A 21,989-nucleotide genomic window follows, 5' to 3' on the forward strand; every position below is an offset into this window, starting at 1 on the left:
TATATTCATAGTATTGCTTTCGCCAGTAAAAAAAAATCTGAATCTAAATCAGAAATTCTGAATCAGAGGAGAATTGCTTCAGTGCGAAATCAGTTATGTGAGAAAACAACAGGGTATGGACTTTTTCACTGGAGTAAGGGTTATTATTAATTATATTGACTTATATTTTGGCCTGTAGCAGTGGTTTAAAGTTAAAATACCTTGCAAACCTGAAGCTTTTTACTTTACAAGCCAATAACTGATGATCAAATAAATGATAACTGATGCTTTTATGAACTTTTTTAACTGTAATTCACTTCTAAATGCATTCTTGTTTGGACTTTGTGTGACCTTAGTGTGATGTAATGGTAAATTCTCCAAATCTGCTCAAAATCATCCATATTTTAGATGGCCTGAGGGTAAACATATTTCCAGCAAATTTTCATTTTTGGATGAACTGTTCAACTAATTTCTCCCCTACGTTTTATGGGTTGTTTAGATATTTCTGCTGGAAAACAAGAAAATAATAAAGATTTACTGTACTTACAGTATTGATCTTTTTCTCATGTACAATTAATCATGACAGACATCTTGTGCTTTATATTAGGTAGTAATTATTTTCCCGGCATCTGAATTGCATGCTTGACATTTATACACTATTGAAGTTGAAACGCTTTGAAGTTGCTTTGGATGAGCGCCTGGTTAATGCCCTAAATGTACATGCACATTTTTAGACATTAAATGGTAACAGGAGAAAACAGGAGGAAAATGAAACAAAGCTTTAACATAACATAAAATAAAAAACGGTAATATTGTAAAATATTATTACACTTAAGGTTACAGTTAAAATAACAGTTTTAATAAATGTATTTTATTTCTGTGATGCAAAGCTGAATTTTTAACAATCATTACTCCTGTCTTCCAGTTTCACTTGACCCTTCAAAAATCATTCTCATGTGCCGACTTGGTGCTCAAAATTATTATTAATTTGTTAAAACCATTTCAAACCCAATAATCAATTTAATCAGGCTTTAAAATATACTACAATAGTGCTGCACAATGAGAAAATAGGTCATACATTTTAGTGCAAACACAACATTTGATGCAAATTATTATTTTTTTAAAAATATGCCACATTCACAAAACTCATACAGATAGTATATAAATAAACATATAATTATCATCATCACAGTCATTATCATTATTAAATGTATATATTTTTTTCATTTGTTTGTTGTTTTATTTCAGAATTGCAGCATCTAAATTGCATTCATTACTGATATTTTGGGTCTGTTTGTGCCATGACCCGATTTGCATAATTCCTTGAGTGAATTGGACGCTAAAATAACACAGACAGCGCAAGAAAACAAACATTTGCACCCCCAACCCCCTCCCCAGTGTCTGGTTTGTTGTCATGGATACTACATAAGCTTGTGACTTATGTCATGCAGGGTTTCACTGAACTGTATTAAAGTTTCTTATGGAGAATTCTACTTACACTGGTCATCGGCAGTTCACGGTAGTTTACATATCTGGTGTTTCAGGAGAGGAAGTCTGTGCCGTGCTGGCAGTGCTGTGCTGTTTATGGAGCTTTGAGGCTCATGGAGTCGAGGTAATGTCAGGTCAGCTTATTGCCAGTGTGACAGGACAAAATTTTCCATTTCGTATGACAAGAGTGATATGTGTGTTTACAGAAGGCCGGTTCTGCCTCTGCTCTCTCCCCTTATAGAGTAAGACAGCCAGTAAAGGGTACTCAGCTTACTGTTATTCTGTTCAAGAGGTTAACGCACCGTATGTGTGTACACATGTACGTGTGTGGTCTGGAAAGAGAGGGGTAGCCACGTACGACGTGCACCTGGGTGCCAAAACAGCTTTTTCGCGCTGACGTACATCTACACGTGTATGAGCAGAAACACACATCCTTGATAGCACACAAACATATACACATTTACGCGATGCCTTTGGGCCTTGAATACGGTAACCTTTAACAGACTCGCCACAGCTGTGGCTCCTATAGTCTCCCTGCAGCGTATTTATTCAGCCTCTCGGCGGGAATACATCACTGTACTTCAGTCATCAGAGAGACACACAGCACACGCACCTATTAATATAGCTGTATATGATCAAAGGTTTATGTCCCTAGATCTCTGCTGAGAAACACGGATTATAGCCTGGAGGTCACCCAGAGGTTATGCTGACTTATGCAATGTTGAAACACTGCATGTATAAAAAAAGATACAATGTGACACAATGATGTCATGGCTAAAATATGACTGACTGAATATATATAATGGTTACCTTATATATGGCCTGATGCATAAAAATAAACGTTATTTACACGATTAAATATATATATATATATATATATATATATATATATACTGCACTGCTGATGACATAAATAAAATAACTTAATACTTAATACTTAACTTCGCCTTTTGCAAAAAAAAAAAAAAAAAAAAAAAAAAAGCATTAAGGCCTGTTCGCACCAAGGCGGACGATTAAAGACAGCTATATGTTTATTCTAAGCCCATGCATCTGCCGCTTCACATTTTCGAGCTTGTTATAGCAGGATGAATTTGTATTGTTATTCATCTGGCCAAAAACTGTGCTGAAAGTGATTCCAACGATATTGTTTATCAGTGCCTTTATAATGGCTGTGAACTATTTTTTAACATTTAGAACTTCTAGAACTATATCTTTATCATTATAGTCCCAGCAACTGTAATACGCTGTGTCATAAGTGTTTTGTCATCAAAATGTGAGACATATTCAGGGTCTTCCTACCATTAAACATCTTGATTTTCAACTAATAATAAATTGTACGTGTTTTTTCCGTTTGATTTTAAAGTTAAGTTAGCTGTTTCCTTGTCCTAAAGTTAAGATAGTTTTTAGGATTTTTTTGTGAAGTTAGGATATTTCTGTAATGCCTCTTTCCTATGTCTAGTGAAGACAGGATAATGCACTTAGGAAATGTTGTTCTGTAATAGATTTTTTCCTAAATGTGGTATTAACTGCAATTATGGCTACCCAACAGATATACGATTTTAAAGTAAAGATCTTTCTGTAATACGCCCCCAGATCACCATATCAGAATTATTTCTGAAGGATCCATGTGTCACTGAAGACTGAAACAGTTATTTAAAATTACATTTTAAAATATTACTGTATTGCAATTAGTATCATCAAATAAAATGCATCTTTGTTACTGTACAAAACTATACAAAAGTAACCCCACAAAAAATGAAAAATAAAAAATAAAAAAACTGAAAGAGACATACTTGATGAGCCTGTTTTACTGTTCCTGCAATATCCACTGTTTTAGTAAATCATTATAGTAATGATGAAGCCACTTTAATGATAGTAATAATCATGCTGAAGGAAATCCGGTATGAGGGGAAAATATTTATTTTTTTTCTGTCTATAAAGACCTACTTGAGATTTACAGATGCGGTTGGGGTACATACGAAAAAAGCTTGGGAAACATTGCCATAATGCAGATCTGTGAGAGGAAATAAGTTATCATGCTGAACTGTTTTTATTCCACTGGACTAAGCTTTATGGAAATTTCCAAATAAAATTTTAGGGTCTAGTGCTTGAAAGCTGGCATATACTGTAAAAGGCATGGCATTTCAAAACAGATTTAGCCATTTTGATGGATATCTGCTCCACTCCTCGCTTTAAGAGTACACACACACACACACACACACACACTTGCTCTTCTACCATAGAGGGCTTTTTCAGTCGATTTAGACTAATTTTTATACTGAGGTAATATTTTCTATACTTTACCCTACTCAGTTCACAAACATTTTTGTGTTAATAAACACATTATTTAGTACATATTAAAGTTTTAGTTCATCATATCAGCCTCATTCCATATGACTCGGATTAATCTGACACACAACCTAATGTGTATATATATATATATATATGAATGAGGTATGGAGCATAGATTAATGAGAGAAAAAAAAATATTTAAACAATTTAACAAAACTGAAAAAAGTAAAACAACATTTGTTCCCACATACACACTAGTGCACCAATTTCTCACTGCACTTCTGAGGCCACTATTTGTGTCTCACTTTGGCCACTGTGATGTAAAAAATCAGAATTTATGAATTTGTGACTCAGAGCTAAATGCACATCAGCATGAATCACGACTGAACCGCACTCCATTGCTCTGATGTGTCACTCTCAGCAGAGCGCTAAAAGTGACCGATCTGTCTACGACAGGCCCCTGGTGTGTTCACAGCGAGGTTAGAGGAGACAAGAGGACTGAGTTTGCTCACCTTACTTCCTTGAAGCCTCCTGCACGAGACCGGACTCTCAGATAAAGCCTGACTACACATCTTCGAAGCAAGCAAAAAAAACATTAGTCTCACCCAAGCTGCACCATCACCTAACCTTACATTAACTATTTACATTAAAACATTAAATTATATTACCATGATCATTTACACAGCCTGTAATTATGTGAATTACTGCAGTCTGCTTTTTCTCCCCGTCAGGTCACTGAAACGGCTAGTTAAATTGATTAATGGTTTCCTTCTAACTGCAGACAGTGGATGTGTTTCCATGCCCGTGATTGTAAATTTAAACACATTGTTGGATGCTATTGATCAGTCTGTTCTCTTTGACAGGATATTTCAGAGAGGCTCTTTCCTGACTCCAATAGCGCTTTCTTGGGTCCGTCCGAAATAAGTTACACTATTCTAAAGGCTTTGTAATGACTTCAGGAGCGAATAAGTGTATTACGAAGGAACTTTGTGGAGTTAAGTTGTATTTCTTTGCCAGTGTTAAAGGTAAGAGTGCTTTTAGAACAAGCACCGCTGTTCACTCAGCTGAAAAAGTATGCATTTAGGGTACGTTTTTACACTGTCGCCGCTGATCTGAGTTTATTGGTATTCTTCAGAACCTTCAGGCCCACTTTGAGAGCTGAGAGTCCCAGCAGAGTTAATTAGGCTTTATATTGCTTACTGAAGCAGCGAATCTGTGGTTACACATATCAGAACCCGCTCCACACTCAACAACACGCTTCCATCACAAGGCACGCCAGCACAGTAAATCCATCAAGGATTTCCAAAGCCGATAACTGCTGAGGATTCATCCACTGAGCCACGTTTGAAGGACGTTACAGGAGGAAAAAAAAGAGGGATATAAATAATTCACACGTACACAAAATGAAAAGAAGAGAAATGAAATTCCAGTGGCCTGATTTTGGGCCTGGAGAACAGCAGTGCATATGGCTTTGTGTTTGCTCATTAATTTGCAGGACTGGTTAAGATTTTGGTCCAAAAGCACAAATTAATTGCTATTAAATGACAGCAGAAGGATAATTATGAATGCATGGATGCCCACAGCGTTATTCTTTCAGGTTACAAGCAAGAAATAATCACTGGATTTTCCAAAGTTCGTCAAGACAGTGACATTAAATCTTTAAAAATAATCAGAGTTTTGCTTGAGGCAGTTAATAGCAATTAAACTAGAGAGAATGTTTGTTTTACTTATTTTTGTACTACATTACACCCATTTTCCACTATTTCTTAAACAGCTGCAAAATTGTTTAAATATTGTTGGAATATCAGCCTATAATTGCATAAAAGCCCCTTACCTAACATGTAAGCAAAACGAACTGTGATTGATTGCTTTCCACATCAGTCAAACAGCTCTTTCAGTCTAAGTGGGCGGCTCTTGGCTAAAATAAGCTATCGACCCGACCTTTTGCAGCCTATAAAGGTCTGGCTGAGGAAGACCTCCATAACACTCACATGAGCATTATCATTATTACATTGAAAGCTGTAGCTATAACATGACTTGGCCGATTTATGAGCCCTTCCGATACTAACGAGTAGCCTACTTTAAATATATTTAGCCTAACACTTAACATTAGGAATTTGTTGCATCAACGTTTTGCATCACACAAAAGATTAAGACAGATAATTATGTGAATCATGACACACACACACACACACACACACACAAAAAAATAAACAAATCTTTTTTTATTTATCATAATAGTTTAACCTACTTATGATACATATGCGTTAATACTTTCTGATTTAGGCTTTACGTAAATTTAGCATTACGGATCAATATGACAACGAGAAGCCGTGCAGGATGTTTTGAATGTCATATTTGAATATGGATGGCTAAAATCTGCGCGGCGAATGACTTTGCAAATCAATTACCTCGTCCTCATTTCTATATTGGTTTCAGGTGACAAAGCTGCGGCAAGTATGGTGTGCCCACTATAAAGTAAAGTGAAATCAGGGTGCTGTCAAACAGTGTGTGAGTGGCGCGAAAGCGAGTATATACTGCCTCTGTGCGTCTCGCGCTCTCTCTGCTCCAAGAACACGGATCGCGCGCGCAGCGCCTAACTAGAGAGCGCGAGACCTGGCAGCGGAGAGACCTCGGGGCGGGAGAAAGGGAGTGTGCTGGTGTATGTAGAAGAGAGAGAGAAAGAGAACGAGAAAGAGAGAGAGAGAGAGGGGTTGGGAAAAGACTACCACCTCTATCCATCAGCCGAGCATCCTGCGGGAAGTCACTTCGAGCGCGAGAGCGGTCGGTGCGGCATTTCTTTCCGTCCGAGCAAATGGATCATTTAACCAGCGCAGGATGTGACTGAGGGACCCAAATAAGAAATTAAACTATTATTTCCCGCTGCTACGATCACGCTGGTTATTCCCTTATTGATTCATTCTTTCACTTGGGTTTTGTTTTTTTTTCTTTTCATCATTGCTGTGCGGATGTTTCGGCGAACACTTTCCAAGTGATGTCAGGAGGAAATGTCACAAATGTAGCTGAATGATTGAAAAGTTCCAAGATTTTTTATGGGTAAGTAACAAAAAATTCAACTGTTGAAAACGAGTTACCTGTGTTTTACCATTTTGAACATTATCAATGATAATAATAATAACTGTAATAATGATAAACCTCGTTGACGTTATACAGTATTTATTAAGTCGCGGCTGTGGATAACCGCAGCCAAAGTGTTAACAGTGCGAATCTCGATGCTCGTAAAGTACGAACTACAGCACTAGCAGTGCTTAGCGACCGATGTTTCGTGGCGTTTTATTGTTTTGCATTAAGCTCAACAGGTTCGCATCTGTTTCTAACTGCAGTTGCTGAAGGGCTCTGTGTCGAGCACAGACCGTCTCTTACCCTTTGGGCTCTCTCTTACATTACCTGAGAATAAATAGTTTTAAAAGCATATATTTTTCACGAACTGTCATGATGCGTGTGTTCTATAATGTTGTATATGTGCTGTTACTGTAAAAACAGACGTGGTAAAACCTGCCTGCTAAAACAAATGTTATCATTCAGTTGTGTTTCAAACTATACTATTAGTGCAGTGTCACAGTATGTTAGAATACAGTATATCAGTGTCAGAATATGTGCATAGTTTTATCTTCACCCTTTAATGAAACTTATGGGCTTTAAATTATTAAAAAAAAAAAAACTGACAACTGTTTTGTTTTGCTGTTTTATTCTATTTTGTACTTTGCTTTGAAAGAGAAACAGTGATTCTAAATAAGGTTTGAAATCTGATACAGTCTACCATTTTTTGTCCTTTCTTCCCTGTCCATGCTTTGCATTTTTGTTTTCCTGTATTTCTTTTTACTGTACTCTACATGATTGCTTCCCTTTTACCTCTTCCTCTCGATTCTGTTGGCATCCTGTTCGCTCTTGCCATCTTTTCACTCCCATTTCACATCTGTCTCACTCTCTCCCACTGGAACTCTCTCCTCTTCCTGTCCTCCCACATTTGCCAACCTCTCACTCGCTCCTATCTTCCCATCTTCCTGTCTCTTTCTATGTAGATGGGGTCTAATCTAATGTCAAGCTGGTTGTGAAGGTGTTTGATCTGGTCCCCTCGACCCCAGCCGGAGTCCCCATGGCTGCTGGAGTGGCAGCCTGGCTCCCCTTCGCTCGGGCGGCGGCCATAGGATGGATGCCCGTGGCCAACCTGCCCATGCCCGTGGCACCAACCAATAAGAACAAGCATCAGGACGAGCTTATTATCCTCAACGTCAGCGGCCGACGCTTCCAGACCTGGCGCAACACGCTAGACCGTTACCCTGATACGCTCCTGGGGAGCACCGAAAAAGAATTCTTCTTCAATGAGGAAACTAGGGAGTATTTCTTTGACCGAGATCCGGATGTGTTCAGAAGTATTCTTAACTTCTATCGCACGGGGAAGCTGCACTACCCACGCTACGAGTGCATCTCTGCTTACGACGAGGAGCTGGCGTTCTTTGGAATCATTCCTGAAATCATCAGCGACTGCTGTTACGAAGAGTACAAGGACCGCAAGAGGGAGAACACGGAGCGTCTTATGGACGACCTTGAGGACAACAAAGACAGCAAACTTCCAAACATGACTTTCCGCGAGACCATGTGGAGGGCCTTCGAGAACCCACACACTAGCACCATGGCGCTGGTTTTCTACTACGTAACCGGATTCTTCATCGCAATATCAGTCATCACCAACGTGGTTGAGACGGTTCCTTGCGGTTCTACGCCAAATCAGAGAGACATCCCTTGCGGTGAACGCTACACCGAGGCGTTTTTCTGCATGGACACGGCTTGCGTAATGATCTTTACGGTGGAGTATCTGATGCGACTGTTCGCAGCACCCAGCAGGTACCGCTTTATGAGAAGCGTGATGAGCATTATCGATGTAGTGGCCATCTTGCCATATTACATTGGGCTCGTCATGACCAACAACGAGGACGTAAGTGGAGCCTTTGTCACGCTACGGGTGTTCCGCGTCTTCCGGATCTTTAAATTCTCCCGCCACTCCCAGGGTCTCCGGATCCTTGGCTACACGCTGAAGAGCTGCGCGTCCGAGCTGGGCTTCCTCCTCTTCTCCCTCACCATGGCCATCATCATCTTTGCCACAGTCATGTTCTATGCTGAGAAAGGCTCCTCGTCCAGCAAGTTCACCAGCATCCCGGCCTCCTTCTGGTACACCATTGTAACCATGACAACGCTGGGGTGAGTCATTTTGTCTCCGAATGACTTCTCTCTGTATATTTTTACACTTTTTAACCCTGAATGCACATCAAGCCACACCCCTCATGCATTTCAGAGAGTAAGTCTTAAAGGGATAGTTCATTCATCACTGTGTGCAGAAATTGCACCTCCAGGGGTACAGAGGCTTGTCACCTTAAAGGGATAACTTTGTACCAAAATAGAACCTCAGGAGTACATATAACTACCCTAATAGGCACTTATTTGCACCTTTTAGGGGTTAATAGGGTACAAAGTTGTCAATTTAAGCTTGCTGCCTCAGTGACAAGCTGTTGTACCCCTAACTTTTCTGATGGTGGAATTAACAATTCTGCCATTGTTTACTCACCCTCTTCCCTGTCATCTGCATAACTGCATAACATAAAAGAAGATATTTTAAGAATTTTAAGATCGTACAGTAAAAGTTCCAGTGTTGACATTCTTCCTTTGTGTTATGCAAAAGTAAGTCATACGGGTTTGAAGCATCATGTGGATGAGTAAATGATGAGGACAGAATTTTCCTTCTTTGGGTTAACTATCCCTTTAAGTACACCCATGTACAAGGTCTTTTAAACCACCAAAGAGAAACTTAAACAAACACAACTGTTTACAGTATAACATTACACCTCTTCGAAAGAGAAGCCGTTTCCCTGCAGCTTGTGGATTTTCTTTCTTTTCTGAGTTAACTGCTATTAGCATCTAACCCTAATGACCATGGTTGCTGACTGCAGTCATGCCTGCCTGAAGCAGCGGTAGGTTTGGATTTAACTCACTGCCCCAGGCTAGACTTTATTCATCCCTATTATGCACCAATTAATATTTAAGCGTGTGTGAAGCAAGCAGAGGAACATCCTTCAGCGTTTCTCCCACAAATTAACAACAGAAGGCATGTGCAGAGCTGTATAGCCCCATTTACTTCAACCCTGCCCCTCATAAATCACAGGCCATTTATTCATATGTTCATGACTGATGCGTGTAGACATTTGGTTTTAAGAGAATGTGGAGGATTAATTTACGTGATTATTTTGAGTGATTGTGTGGGGTATGACTTGAGTAATCCGCTATATATACACTGGTACAGCTACTATCGTATGTACCGTAACTACCGTGTTGCTGTGGCTTTGAAACCAGAGCTGAAGTCAAAACGGTCTTTGACTTCCTGCTTAGATGTCCGATCACTGGTTGAAGCACCTGTCTGTGAGCCCTATGACCCCAAAACAACAAGATTAAGGACTTCATTTATTGTGGACAGTAACTCATGAATGTTACATTGGCAAATGGTTTGGTTTCTGATGAATACAGTTGGGTCTGTGTTCAGGTGACTGTCTTTTTCTGAGGTAGAATTACAAATGGTTAGACACGTAATTACTTATTTACGCTTTCGTTTGAGAGTTATCTGTGTATATGCGCATGACCGAATCTCTTAACAGGTCATTGTAGGCATTAAGTTTACCTATAACCCTATATATCGTCCTTATTGTTGTGTTAAAGTGATGGCTAGTTTTACATGGATTTCAGAGTAGCGCATATCTCATTACAAATTACTACATTCGCACCAGAGATCCAGTCTCCACCCGCATCTTGAGACTTGACCTGAGAGCGAGAGAGACTCTTCTCATCAATAAAACACACCATAGAAGTGTGTGTCACTGTGACTAATGTTCTCAGGTACATGTGCTGAACAATGTAAACCACTATGACATTTCCAACCCTACTGACGTCATGCGTTCTCACTCCTTGCGTGTGGGAGTGCTTCCCATTCAGTTCAGTCCAAATATAAGGGTTTGTTTTCACGTCCCAACAGTTTTTCACAGTTGATTGTGCCAGTATGTTGAGGTTTGTATCCCATCATAACACACCTGTTGATTCTCAGGCTTCCTGTCTGTGCTCTGGACCAATGCAGCAGTGTGTTTTACACGGCTGGTGCTTCTTTTATTCATTGATTCGTTCACACTGATCTGCACGTTACTGGGGTCTCCACCTCACTCAGTCAGAGTGAAAAACAGCACTGCAGTTCTGCTTCTCTGGTGAGACTGAGACATTGCATTACCATGTTAAACACCGACGCGCTGCCCTGCAAACACTCAGCTATAGGAGTCCTCATTAGAGCAATAATAAAATCTTTTAATCAGAAATAGCCTGCCTACATTGTGTGTAAATTGTTAAATGTTCTCCTCTGCCCTGTCATCCGTCTGAAGTGTTTTCTTCCTCCTCTGTATTGTTTACACCAGTAACATTTAATTTAGCTGTTCTACAGTTGAATTTCATGGCTCTGTGTTTTCTCTTGGCAAGACAGCTGGATAAGACTTAAAACAAAAGAGTGCAAGAGGAAAGACAGTGAAGGAAAATTTTATTGCTTGGATGTTTTACTTGGGATGCATGATGGGCTATATCTGTATCAGATTTGTTATTTGTCAGTATTAGATGTATATTTAATTTATTTAGTGGTATAGTAGATATTTGATTAATTCAATTACTTTTGCTGTGATCTAACACTCATGTAAGTTAATCATTAAAAGACTAATTATTTAATATAACTGTTCAATGCAATCATTTGCAAGTACATATAAAAAAGTAATTGCATTCTTTAAATTATGAGGTTGTGATGCTTAAATTCATGTTAGACCATTGATTTTAGTGTTTTTAACTAGACAAAATTGTCAGCTTAGTAACAATTTTGGTATCATTGCATCCCAATGAAGTTTAGGAAAAGACAAAACTGATGCTTATATATAAGCATTACTGAAAATCTAAGTGTCCTAAAATTCCTTAGAAGAAATAAAGTAAAGCACAATCATGGGACAGTTGACATACAGTGAGAGTACAGTGCAATAAAACTGTTGTATAATTCTAACAGAAGATAAACGTAGTGAGATTTTCAGATCTCAATTTGCTCACCATATAATCACATTGCTATCTAGAAGAAACAACTGAAATATTAATATCATCTCTATTGTGATTTTTCTTTGCTACAGGATTAACCTTTGACATATGAGTGAAAGAGACCGAATGACTGTGAACCCCGTGTTGCATGTCCTGCCGTGAAACATCAGATTTTGTGTTGCATAAATTGTTCAAGCACTGATTCGGTTGCATCACGGTCCATTTGTTAATCTGGCCCTGAACACAGTGCTGGAACAACCACGCCAGATCCAGACAGGGTTTTATCTGCATTTTAATACTTTTAGAGAGAGAGAGATTTTGACCGTATGAGGGCAGAGTCTGTTTTGAAATACTTTGAGCTTTTATACTACTGTAAAAACAGGAGGCTGCTGGGGGACTTACAGAGGCAAATGGGTAGAGAATGGATGTTTGTTTATTGATTTATTTATTTATTTGTGGTAATAAGATGGTTTTGACCTTTAGGTGGAGTAGCGTATTCTAAATGACCTTTAAAGAAAAACAGAAATCTCTAGTGTGCTTTACAACACAGTGGCTTATAAAAGATACACCTGAAATATAATTTTCATTCCCTCCGCTCTCTCGCTCTCTCTAAGTCTGTGTATTGGTACCTTATTAGCCTCTAGCGTTGCAGTAGTAATTTTATTGGTTAAGATGTGATCCTTATGTTACAGACCTATGCGTTCTGCACGCTAATGTTGCCATGAAGAAAATCACCCTGCTAATGAGGGCTTTCAGTTGTTACCACAAGCTTTAATTAACATGACACTCAAAATTCACGCCCTCGTTTGAATAGATCCAGACTCACCATTCTGCCCCAATACACGGCTGCCTCTATCTCGCTTCAACACTGCTTCTATTGCTCTGTTAGTAGGTGAACATGCTCTGTCGATACTGATCAGAAGCATTGATTAAAGCGAACAAAGGATGAGGAAGAAGAGGATAAGGGACAGAAAGAAGAATGAGGTTGAATCCATTAGCAAGGGTGAATGATGATAATCACCCACAGCTGCAGGGTGTCAAACCGAAGCGTTTCGGATCGGTAAGGCAACATATGTCTCTGTGTGTGCGTGGGGGGTCACTGAGTTCAGAATAGCTGTTTCTCTCATGACGTTTGCTGTCAGGGGTTGTGTAGGAGCTGCACAGTACAAAAATCAGTAAAAATCGACTTCCAGTCGCACAAAGGAGACTTTTGTGTTTCTAATGCACTGGGTCTGCTGTGCAGCACACGGAGATGTGAAATTCTCAAGACGGTGCGCTGAAGTAGATATCATGCGAGTATGTTTAAATTGAAATACTTCCCCATGTATGTATGTTTTAAAAAATCAATACTTCAAGGTTATAATTAAAATTAAAATCATGCTTCACAACATTCATAACAAGAATATTTCTTGAGCACTAAATCAGCATATTTTAATGATTTCTGAAGGATCATGTGACTCAGTAGACTAGAGTAATGAAAATTCACCTTTGCCATCAAAGAATACATTTTAAAATAGATTTTTTTAAATAGTATTTCAAAATGTCGATTTTAATTTTTTTTTTTAATCACATAAATGTTAGCATAAGAGAGCTGAAACAGTGATACTTTGTAAGGACAATATTGAATTAATTATCAAATATTATATCTACTGAAAATCATTACTTGGGTCTTTTGGGTATTAGTATTTGTATTTAGTACTTGTGTCTAAGATCATTCATATCAATTACAGTTTAATTAATAAATATGTTGCATCCTCTACATCATATCATCATATTGCAATAGAGTGCACAAGTGCGTGGACCACATTTATGATACTTAGTCTGTCCTTTTTGAAGCTTCAGAGTTCCAGTGCCCATTCATTGTAACTGCACTGATTTTCACAATGTATTCCATACAAAAAAGAAAGAAACACATGTGAATTAAAGACAGAAGTTTCATTTTTGGGAGAACTGATCCTTTAAAGTGATAACAAACGTACTGAAGTATCCAATCCAATCAATTCTCTCTAGCTCTTTTTCCCCCTACGCGCAGTGAATTCTAACCTTGAGCTCTCTAGATGCTACGTTCATATCCCCATATCCATCTCTAAAAAAATAAATAAATAAAATTAAGTCAATAGCAGCCTCTCTTTATCTGTACAATTTTCATGTGGTGCATTTCATCATGCAGCACAGAGAGAATCTATGAAATTCAAATGAGTAAAAAGAAAGATAAAGATTCATTTGTTTGTTTGGGCTTTTGCCTCTCTTCATTCAAAGGCTCTGTGTTTCGGGAGGTTTAGAGTTTCTATGATGGCCAAATTTCTGCCGTTTCATCCCATCAGCCTTCCATAAACACACACTTCCCCCATTAGCGATCAGATCTGATGACATATAATGGGAGCATCAATGAAGGAAGGTATTGTTACCCTGCATCCAGTAAAAAGAGCATTAAATCCATTACCCGTGCATTTATTTCAACAAGCTTTCAACTCATTGCCAATTTCAGTTGAACTAGTGGTCACCGGTCATAGATGTCTGGGTTTCTGAGGGTTTTATACTGATTTGCCCTGCCTTTGTTTGTGTTTTCTGCTGGTTTAAAGCTGTCGACAGAAGGTATGAGGAGAGATTACAGGTGTTAGGTCAAGCTCTCCACTTTAATGAAAGGTCATGGGAGGAAAGTGACAGTCAAAGGAACATCTGACCTTTGAAATACCACTCTGAAAACTCCAAGTATGCTATCAACTCCGATGATCAACTTGAGTTCAGAAATGCGGAATTATAAATCATACTGTGCTGTAAAATGTATGCAGAGTTGGCATCCAAAAATGTAAAAACCCTACACACACATTCCTTATGTTTATTACTTGTGCCTAAGCTAAACTAAAATTCATACCTTTCTGTTTTGCTATCTAAATACATAGGAATAGGATTAATAATTAGCAATTAGGAATTAAACAAATACAAAGGATTTTCGATAAAGTCACATTGCGATTACAGTGGTGTGAATGTCACTACAGACTGATAAAGGTTTCAAGTTCAATTCCCTTTTTGTCAGGGAACAATTTTGTGATAACCTTGACCTGTACTATATGCCGCTTTTATCATCTCTCTTCCATTTTAGGCTTCGAGCAGGTAAAAAGGCTTTTTTTTTTCCATGAGCACTTATCCTATTTCTATGGAACAGTCACATAGCAGCCGAAGTGAGGGGGCAGTGAACTAAAGCCTAGGGAGTTGCTCAGAGAAAGATACCCACTAGGTCACAATTCATTTTCACTCTTGTCAAACTGCCCGAATATTTATCTCAAAGCTGTGTATGTGCGCCTCTCATCACCCCAGAGAACGCTACTGCTCTAGGTCACTCTGTATATCGCATATGCCAGGATCCGCCACTGCTCAAAGCAAATTCTTTCACAAATAATTTACCGATGCATTCATTTTATAGAAGAGTAGCACATTGTGGCTATTAAATAAAGTAAAATGCATGAAAGACATAACAGTTATGACATAATAAGTATGACATTTTGGATGGTATGGCTAGGGAAGCAATGCCTCTGGATGCTCTCCTGTAGCGCCAACCCTGATTGTGTGCTGTATATCGAGTGCTTATGACAGGTGTACAAATTGCCATCCTTCTTCTCAGCATGGGGAATGATCATTGTTTCCTGCTGAAATTCCCATAAGCTGATATATCGAGGCTCTTGGAAGTCATATAGGAGAGTATTCATTAACTCATAATGTTTTGTATGAAGAGAGTCTGTGTGTTCATTGTCATAAAAAGCTCATTAAAACTACATAGAGATGAATGAATGATGCTGCTGATGATGATGATGATGATGATGATGTTTTTTGTGCCGCTATGTGCAAATGACCGTGCTAAAGTTACACAGCTGTGTGATCATCTTAAATATGACAATCATAGTATTGTGCCGCTTACATACAGACACTCGCATTTTCCCCTGAGAGAGTTTCCGTGTGTGCTGTAAACATATGATTTTGCTCTCTACTGAGCTATTTTCGACTGTAATCGCTTCGCGTCTGGGTTTCTGTCTCTCTGTTGGGTCTAGCTGATCTACACACTGAATCGTGAAGGTTTCAGAAGGTTATTTGTCACTCAAACACATGGAGTAGTTAAGAGCAGATGTCTGACAGATTAGTCTCATGACATGGAAAGACAGCATAATGAATACATTTCAAGACTTCATTCATTGCTGCCAAAGCTCTTTCTTTTGCAGGCTACAGGTTCAGTTTTTTACTGCATGCAAGTAAAATAAAAGATTTTCTGTAGCATCTTTTAAAATATTGTTTTAATGACTTTCATAAGGAGTCAATCTCGCCTTATCAACCTTTTTCAGATTTTCTGATGCCACTGACCGTGAAATTATGATGATCCCTTTGCAACCTCCTTCTTAAAATATAAAGGCAGCCATATAATTTAATAAAGTTGTAACGCAATTTACTGCATAAAACCTTCCTTTATAAGGTAAAGAACATTGTGCGAAAATGTAGTTGTTTAATACTGACTGAGTATAATATGCTAACAATTTACAAATAATTGATTGCATCATGAAAAAAATCCTTATTAAAAAGTTAATACACTGGAAAATAATATACAAATAAATGTATAACTAAATTTGCTGATTTAAATGTAGTTTAACAAAATGTGTTTGCACAGGTTTTGAATACTTTTGAATATTTAGTATTTTTGACCCTATGGGATAATAGCACAATGTTGACAATTCAATAATTTATAAGTGATTATTACTATAATATATTAATATATAATAATATATGAACTAATAACTTTTTTACCAAGTAACCATTTACCAAGGATATGTTTGATTATTTCATGATATACTTATTGCAGATTTGTACATTGTTACATATAAATGACTTAATAACTTGTAAACATATAGTCATGTTTTATAAATGATTATTAATCATCATCTGATCACTTGTAAATGATTTATAATTCCATCTACAAAACATAGATGAGCATATTAGGATGTCACTTAATAATCATCTATGAACAAATATTTACGTTTCGTAAATGATTGGTTCATCATTAACTAATCACTTACAAATGCCTTACAACTAGGATTGTTTTAGGCATATGCCAATGTATTCTCTTCTATTCCTTTCGATTCAAATCTAAAAGAGAGCAAGAAGAAATACACAGAGGAAGAGGAAGAGGTTGTGACTGACAGAAATAAACGTCTCTTCCTCTCAATGTTTCTGTTTAATGCATTTGGTCATTGACCACTGTCATCTTAACTGCTGGTAATGAATCTGCTACTGTCACACTGAATAATGATTTCACTCCACACCACCACCAGCTGCTGCTGCTCGGGGCTGTGCATATGTTTCTGTGTGCGCGCGCGCGGCGTGTGTGAGTTTTGTATGTGCATGTGTGTGTGTGACAGGATCAAAACTTTGCTTGTGCAGCACTGAATAAACTGGGATAAATGTCTGTTGTTTTTGTCTTTGGGCTTCAGTTTAATCATCATTAGTGACTCATTCAGAGACATGAAATGGATGGTTTGACAGTCACATGACTGCAGCAGCAACACTTCATACATACTGATGCACACACACTCACAGACGCACATGCAAGCGCACACCCGCAGCTATCCTTCTGTCTCCCGCGGATCCTTTTCGGCCCCAGCTGGTTGATGCTGGTGCTAATGTCACTAAACAATCATCACTTCTGTGTGGTGTTTATGTTTACTCCTGATATTAGTTGCCCATGGCAACAAATTAATTAATGACTCTGCAGTGATAGCTCCTGCTGCTCTGAACTAGTGCTCATAAAAACAAATATCCAGCTTCAAACAGATGGACTCTGGAGTGAAAATGCGGTTTGTTGCACCTACCAGCCTCTGAGATACAACTCTGATTAATAAGAGAGGACGTGTGACCGAATGCTGACTGAACACTGCAAAATTCATGTTCTTGATCTTTATTTAAATCTAGGTTGTAAGCCAAATTTATCCTAAAGAAAATGTTAAACAAAAACCTGAATGTATTTTGAATCCGGTTTATTTTTATTACCCCACTGTTAAGTGTAAATCTATAAAAAACAGCTAAAGTATGCTGGCACATGTAGGCTGCTGTGAGAGTCAACTAGAGGTCATATCTTTACCTATCGTCACCTTCATCTGAAAGTGTGAAAAGAGAAAGAGAGAGAAAGTACATGTCAATACATATGGAATAAAATACTAGCTCACTGCATACTGAATCTTAAAATGATGCAGTATTTTTCAAAAGTTTGGGGTTGGTAAGATTTCTGAAAAAGATGTTTTCACAGAAGTTGCTTCTGCAAGAAGTCTCAACTAGGCTGTATTTATTTTATTAATGATACGGTAAAACAGCAACATCATGAAATATTAATAACATTTAAATAACTGCTTTCTATTTTAAATTAATACACAGCTGAATTTTGAAAAAAAAAAAAGAACCTAAATAAATCCTAAATTTCTTCTTGTGTTGTTGATAACAAGTGGAATATATTTCTTATTCTTCGTATTTTGATATCAGCATGGTACAAGATTATCCTATTTAAATCAATGTGAAAAAAGAGAAAGGTCAAAAGTAATCTGAAAGTCTGATTATATTACCTGAAATGTCATAAAGGTAAATTTTTCGAAATTGAGATTTATATATCATCTGAATGAATAAGCTTTTTAGAATTGTTAGGATAGATTAATATTTGAAAATCCGGGATATGAGGTTGCAAAAAAATCGAAATATTGAGAAAATTACCAGTCAAATGCAATGCATATTAATAAACAAAAGATACGTTTTAATATATTTATGGTAGGAAATGTAACAAAATATATCCGTAGAACATGATCTTTACTTATTATTATACCTAATTATTTTTTGGCAGTTGCTACAAATACACCTGTGTACAACCAAATACAACCGACTGGTTTTGTGCTCCAGGTTCATGAATGTGTAATGTATATGTTTCTAACTATCTTTTTTGTCATGTAATTAGGAATCAGTAACAGATTACAATTTGTAAGTAAGTAATCTACCCAGCCCTGCTATTATGCACTTTTGAGTTTGTGAGATTGCGGTTGCATGTGTGTGTGTTTGGTTTTATTACTACGACTGAGAGCAGTAAACCCCAGTGTGCTTCTCTCTCACCTGTGTTATTTTCCACAGCTTTTATCTTTATTTAAGCATTACGCAATTACACCACAGGACATCTGCACCCAACCTCGTGTTCTTTTTTAACTGCATCTGTATCACTTGACCATTTTTTATACTACTCCTATATGATCATTCTGTTCTCTCTCTCTCCATCGGTACAGTATCAGTAGCTGGACTGCGGTGAGTCAAGGTGAATCTGGTCAAACAAACTGAACATCAGTATCCCGGTGGGGCCTCATCTCACTGCGGTCACACCGCTGTCCTCTCAGGTGTCCCTGCTTCACAGAAATGTGGTTAAACAGCTTGAAGCAAACACAGGGGCCGATCAGAACGCGGCCAATTCCACTGACACCTCCTGCAGAAACGCAACATCATCTCTGACGCACACAGAGCTCGATCCAATCAAATATACTCATGACACATCATCAGTCGCGTGATGCTTTTGTTTTAGGTAAACGCTCGTTCAGAAACATTTAGGAAGGTTTCAGCACAGTTTCATCTCAGCCTTTCTAAAAATCTGTGAGTATATGGTTGGAGATTTACGTAAACCGAAAACAGTTGCTACAGTCTAAACAGACTAATTTCCATTTTTGGGTAAACTAACCTTTCAGTGTAACAAATGACTTATATATGACTTTCTTCTTTCAGATGAATCCAATTCGAGTTATATTACAAATTGTCCTTGCTCTTCCAAGCTTTATAATGGTCTGGACTGTTTTTTTTTTGTTGTTGTTGCTGCTGAACTGTCCAAGTAGTTGAATGAAGCGCAGGGGGGTGACGTAAGGCCTCTTGTAGCAAATTGATGCGTTTGTAGGAAAAATAGACATATTTAAAACTTTATAAACACCTTTCCTTCACTTCAGCTGTTCATGTGGATGACATAGGATAGTGCTTCTCAGTCCCTGTCCTAGCGTACCCCTGCTCTGCATATTTTGCACGTCATGAATTAGAAGCACAAAATGAGGATTTGTAAAGAAAAATGTCAAGAGGATTTCGATATAAGCCAAGAGGATACTGGTTTTCCTTTGTTAAATAAGGAAACGTTGCTTCCTTTGCTCCTGTAAACAAATGTTGGTTTTAACGAGACTATATATTATATATATAATATATTTCTTACTTGTATTTTTATATCAACATAAGGTACAGGATTAACCTTATTTAAATCAATATGAAAAACAATCTACAAGTAATCTGATTACATTTCCTAAAATGTGACCCTGGACCACAAAACCAGTCACAAGGGTTAATTTTGAGATTTATATGTCACCTGAAAGCTGAATAAATAAGCATTTCATACACGTACGATTTGACAGGATAATATTTGGCAGAGGTACAATTATATACTGGAAACAAAACAAAATATTAAAATAAAATTCCCAAATGACTTCACAATTTAAAAGCAATCAAATATACTACCATTGCTGATTCATCTACTGACATTCAGATGCTTTTTTAATGTTTATTTAAAAATGTTGTCAGTTGAGCAAAATTCCAGCCCTGCATTGAACCCACTGCAAAACAGCACACACACGTCCACAGAAAGCACATTATAAACACACTCTTGCCAAACTACAGATATTCAAATCACTCTCTCAGCCAAGCTGCTGCTATTTTAGCAGCCAAACTCGTTCACAAACATGCACGTTCACTTACATAAACTTACAAACACACACACTCCAGGGCACCAAATGCGTTTGTAAACAGGCAGATGGGCCCCTTCTGCTCCTGATCTCGTGTCCGTCTCCACAGCCAAAAAGTGCTGATCCGGGTCACACACTTAAGGATAAATACTGAACAATCAAAGCAGATGCAGCACATCTGATCTCAGATCAGATTATTCAGTAATGTTTACACGCACTGATATAATCTGTCTGTATACATGACACAATGAGTAATTGAATATTTGAAGGCTTAAATACACAGCGCTTGTTACATCTGTCTTTCGAAACACACAGCCGAGGCCAGTTGTTGAGTGATTAATAGGTATATATGCTGGACGAACACTGGTCTTGTCTTGGATCGAAGTCTTACTTTACATAAAAAGTGTGATTGGTGTAATTCCAGCCAGACAGATTAAATTGTTGCCGTTAAATTGCTTTTTTAGTTTGACTGAATTCAGACTTTTAAAGTGCATCTATATGCACTTAATGGCCATCTGTTTGCATTTTGAGCGGGATGTTTATTGATGTAATAAAAAACTGTGTCATTCTGATTTCAGAACGGTTAGGCTTTTGCCACACATCCTCTGAATGCATTTATATGCCTCAACTTCCTCTTGTTTCACTCACTTGTGGAAACATCTCTGACACCACTGGTTAACCTTTGATTGATTTTTTTCCCCTATTTATCTCTGCTTTAATCTCTGTAAACGTTTTTCCATTGACTCTCAAACTGATTAGATTTAACTGCCAGAATCAAATGTTGGTCTGCAAGATGATGGTGAGAGGCTGAACATACATTTTTAATTGAGATCAATAAGAAATATATATATAACAATTTTGCAAGGTATTATACCGACCAGTAACATGTTCTACTAGTGTAAATCACATTAAAGAGAAATGCACTGTGACATTGCAAACGTAAAATGCGCTGATGAATTCCAGCCTCATCAAATCCACAAACTATAGATTCTGAATGCAGGTGCCCAAACCACAGACTGCTTTTACTAATTGAGTTCGACTTCCACTGGATAGTTCAATAGCTGCAAGGTCAGATTTATTGACAAAACTTCAGTTATTTGACATAAGTGAAACAAATCAGGTGGATTAGAGATGGACTTCATAAAGAAAATGCTGCTGGTTGAAGTTTTGCAACACAGTCCACCAACAAGTCCAGGCTATAGTGGAAAATAAATATACTAAAATGTATTTGAAGTTAATATATTTCATGAAAAGTAAGTAAGTATTCTACAAATACATTTACATATTTATGTGCTTTGTGCTTTGGGATGTGCTAAATGGGTATACTTAAAATCT

The 21,989-nt window shown here is 37.8% G+C and overlaps 1 protein-coding gene across 3 annotated transcripts in view; it reads left to right on the forward strand.

The window, feature by feature from the left end:
* The first annotated feature begins 6,288 nt into the window (after positions 1-6,288).
* kcnd3 (potassium voltage-gated channel, Shal-related subfamily, member 3) overlaps positions 6,289-21,989 on the forward strand; it is an 82,213-nt gene continuing 66,512 nt past the window's right edge. For 2 of the 3 annotated variants that reach the window (XM_043246193.1, XM_043246194.1), the window contains exons 1-2: positions 6,289-6,816; positions 7,803-8,979. In XM_043246193.1, the coding sequence (XP_043102128.1) occupies positions 7,877-8,979 (1,103 nt within the window). In that variant the 5' untranslated portion in view covers positions 6,289-6,816; positions 7,803-7,876. The remainder of the gene's footprint in view (positions 6,817-7,802; positions 8,980-21,989) is intronic. The other variant, XM_043246197.1, reaches the window with a different exon arrangement.

Source organism: Puntigrus tetrazona, chromosome 8 (genome assembly GCF_018831695.1).
Source record: "Puntigrus tetrazona isolate hp1 chromosome 8, ASM1883169v1, whole genome shotgun sequence".
Taxonomy (NCBI): Eukaryota; Metazoa; Chordata; class Actinopteri; order Cypriniformes; family Cyprinidae; genus Puntigrus; species Puntigrus tetrazona.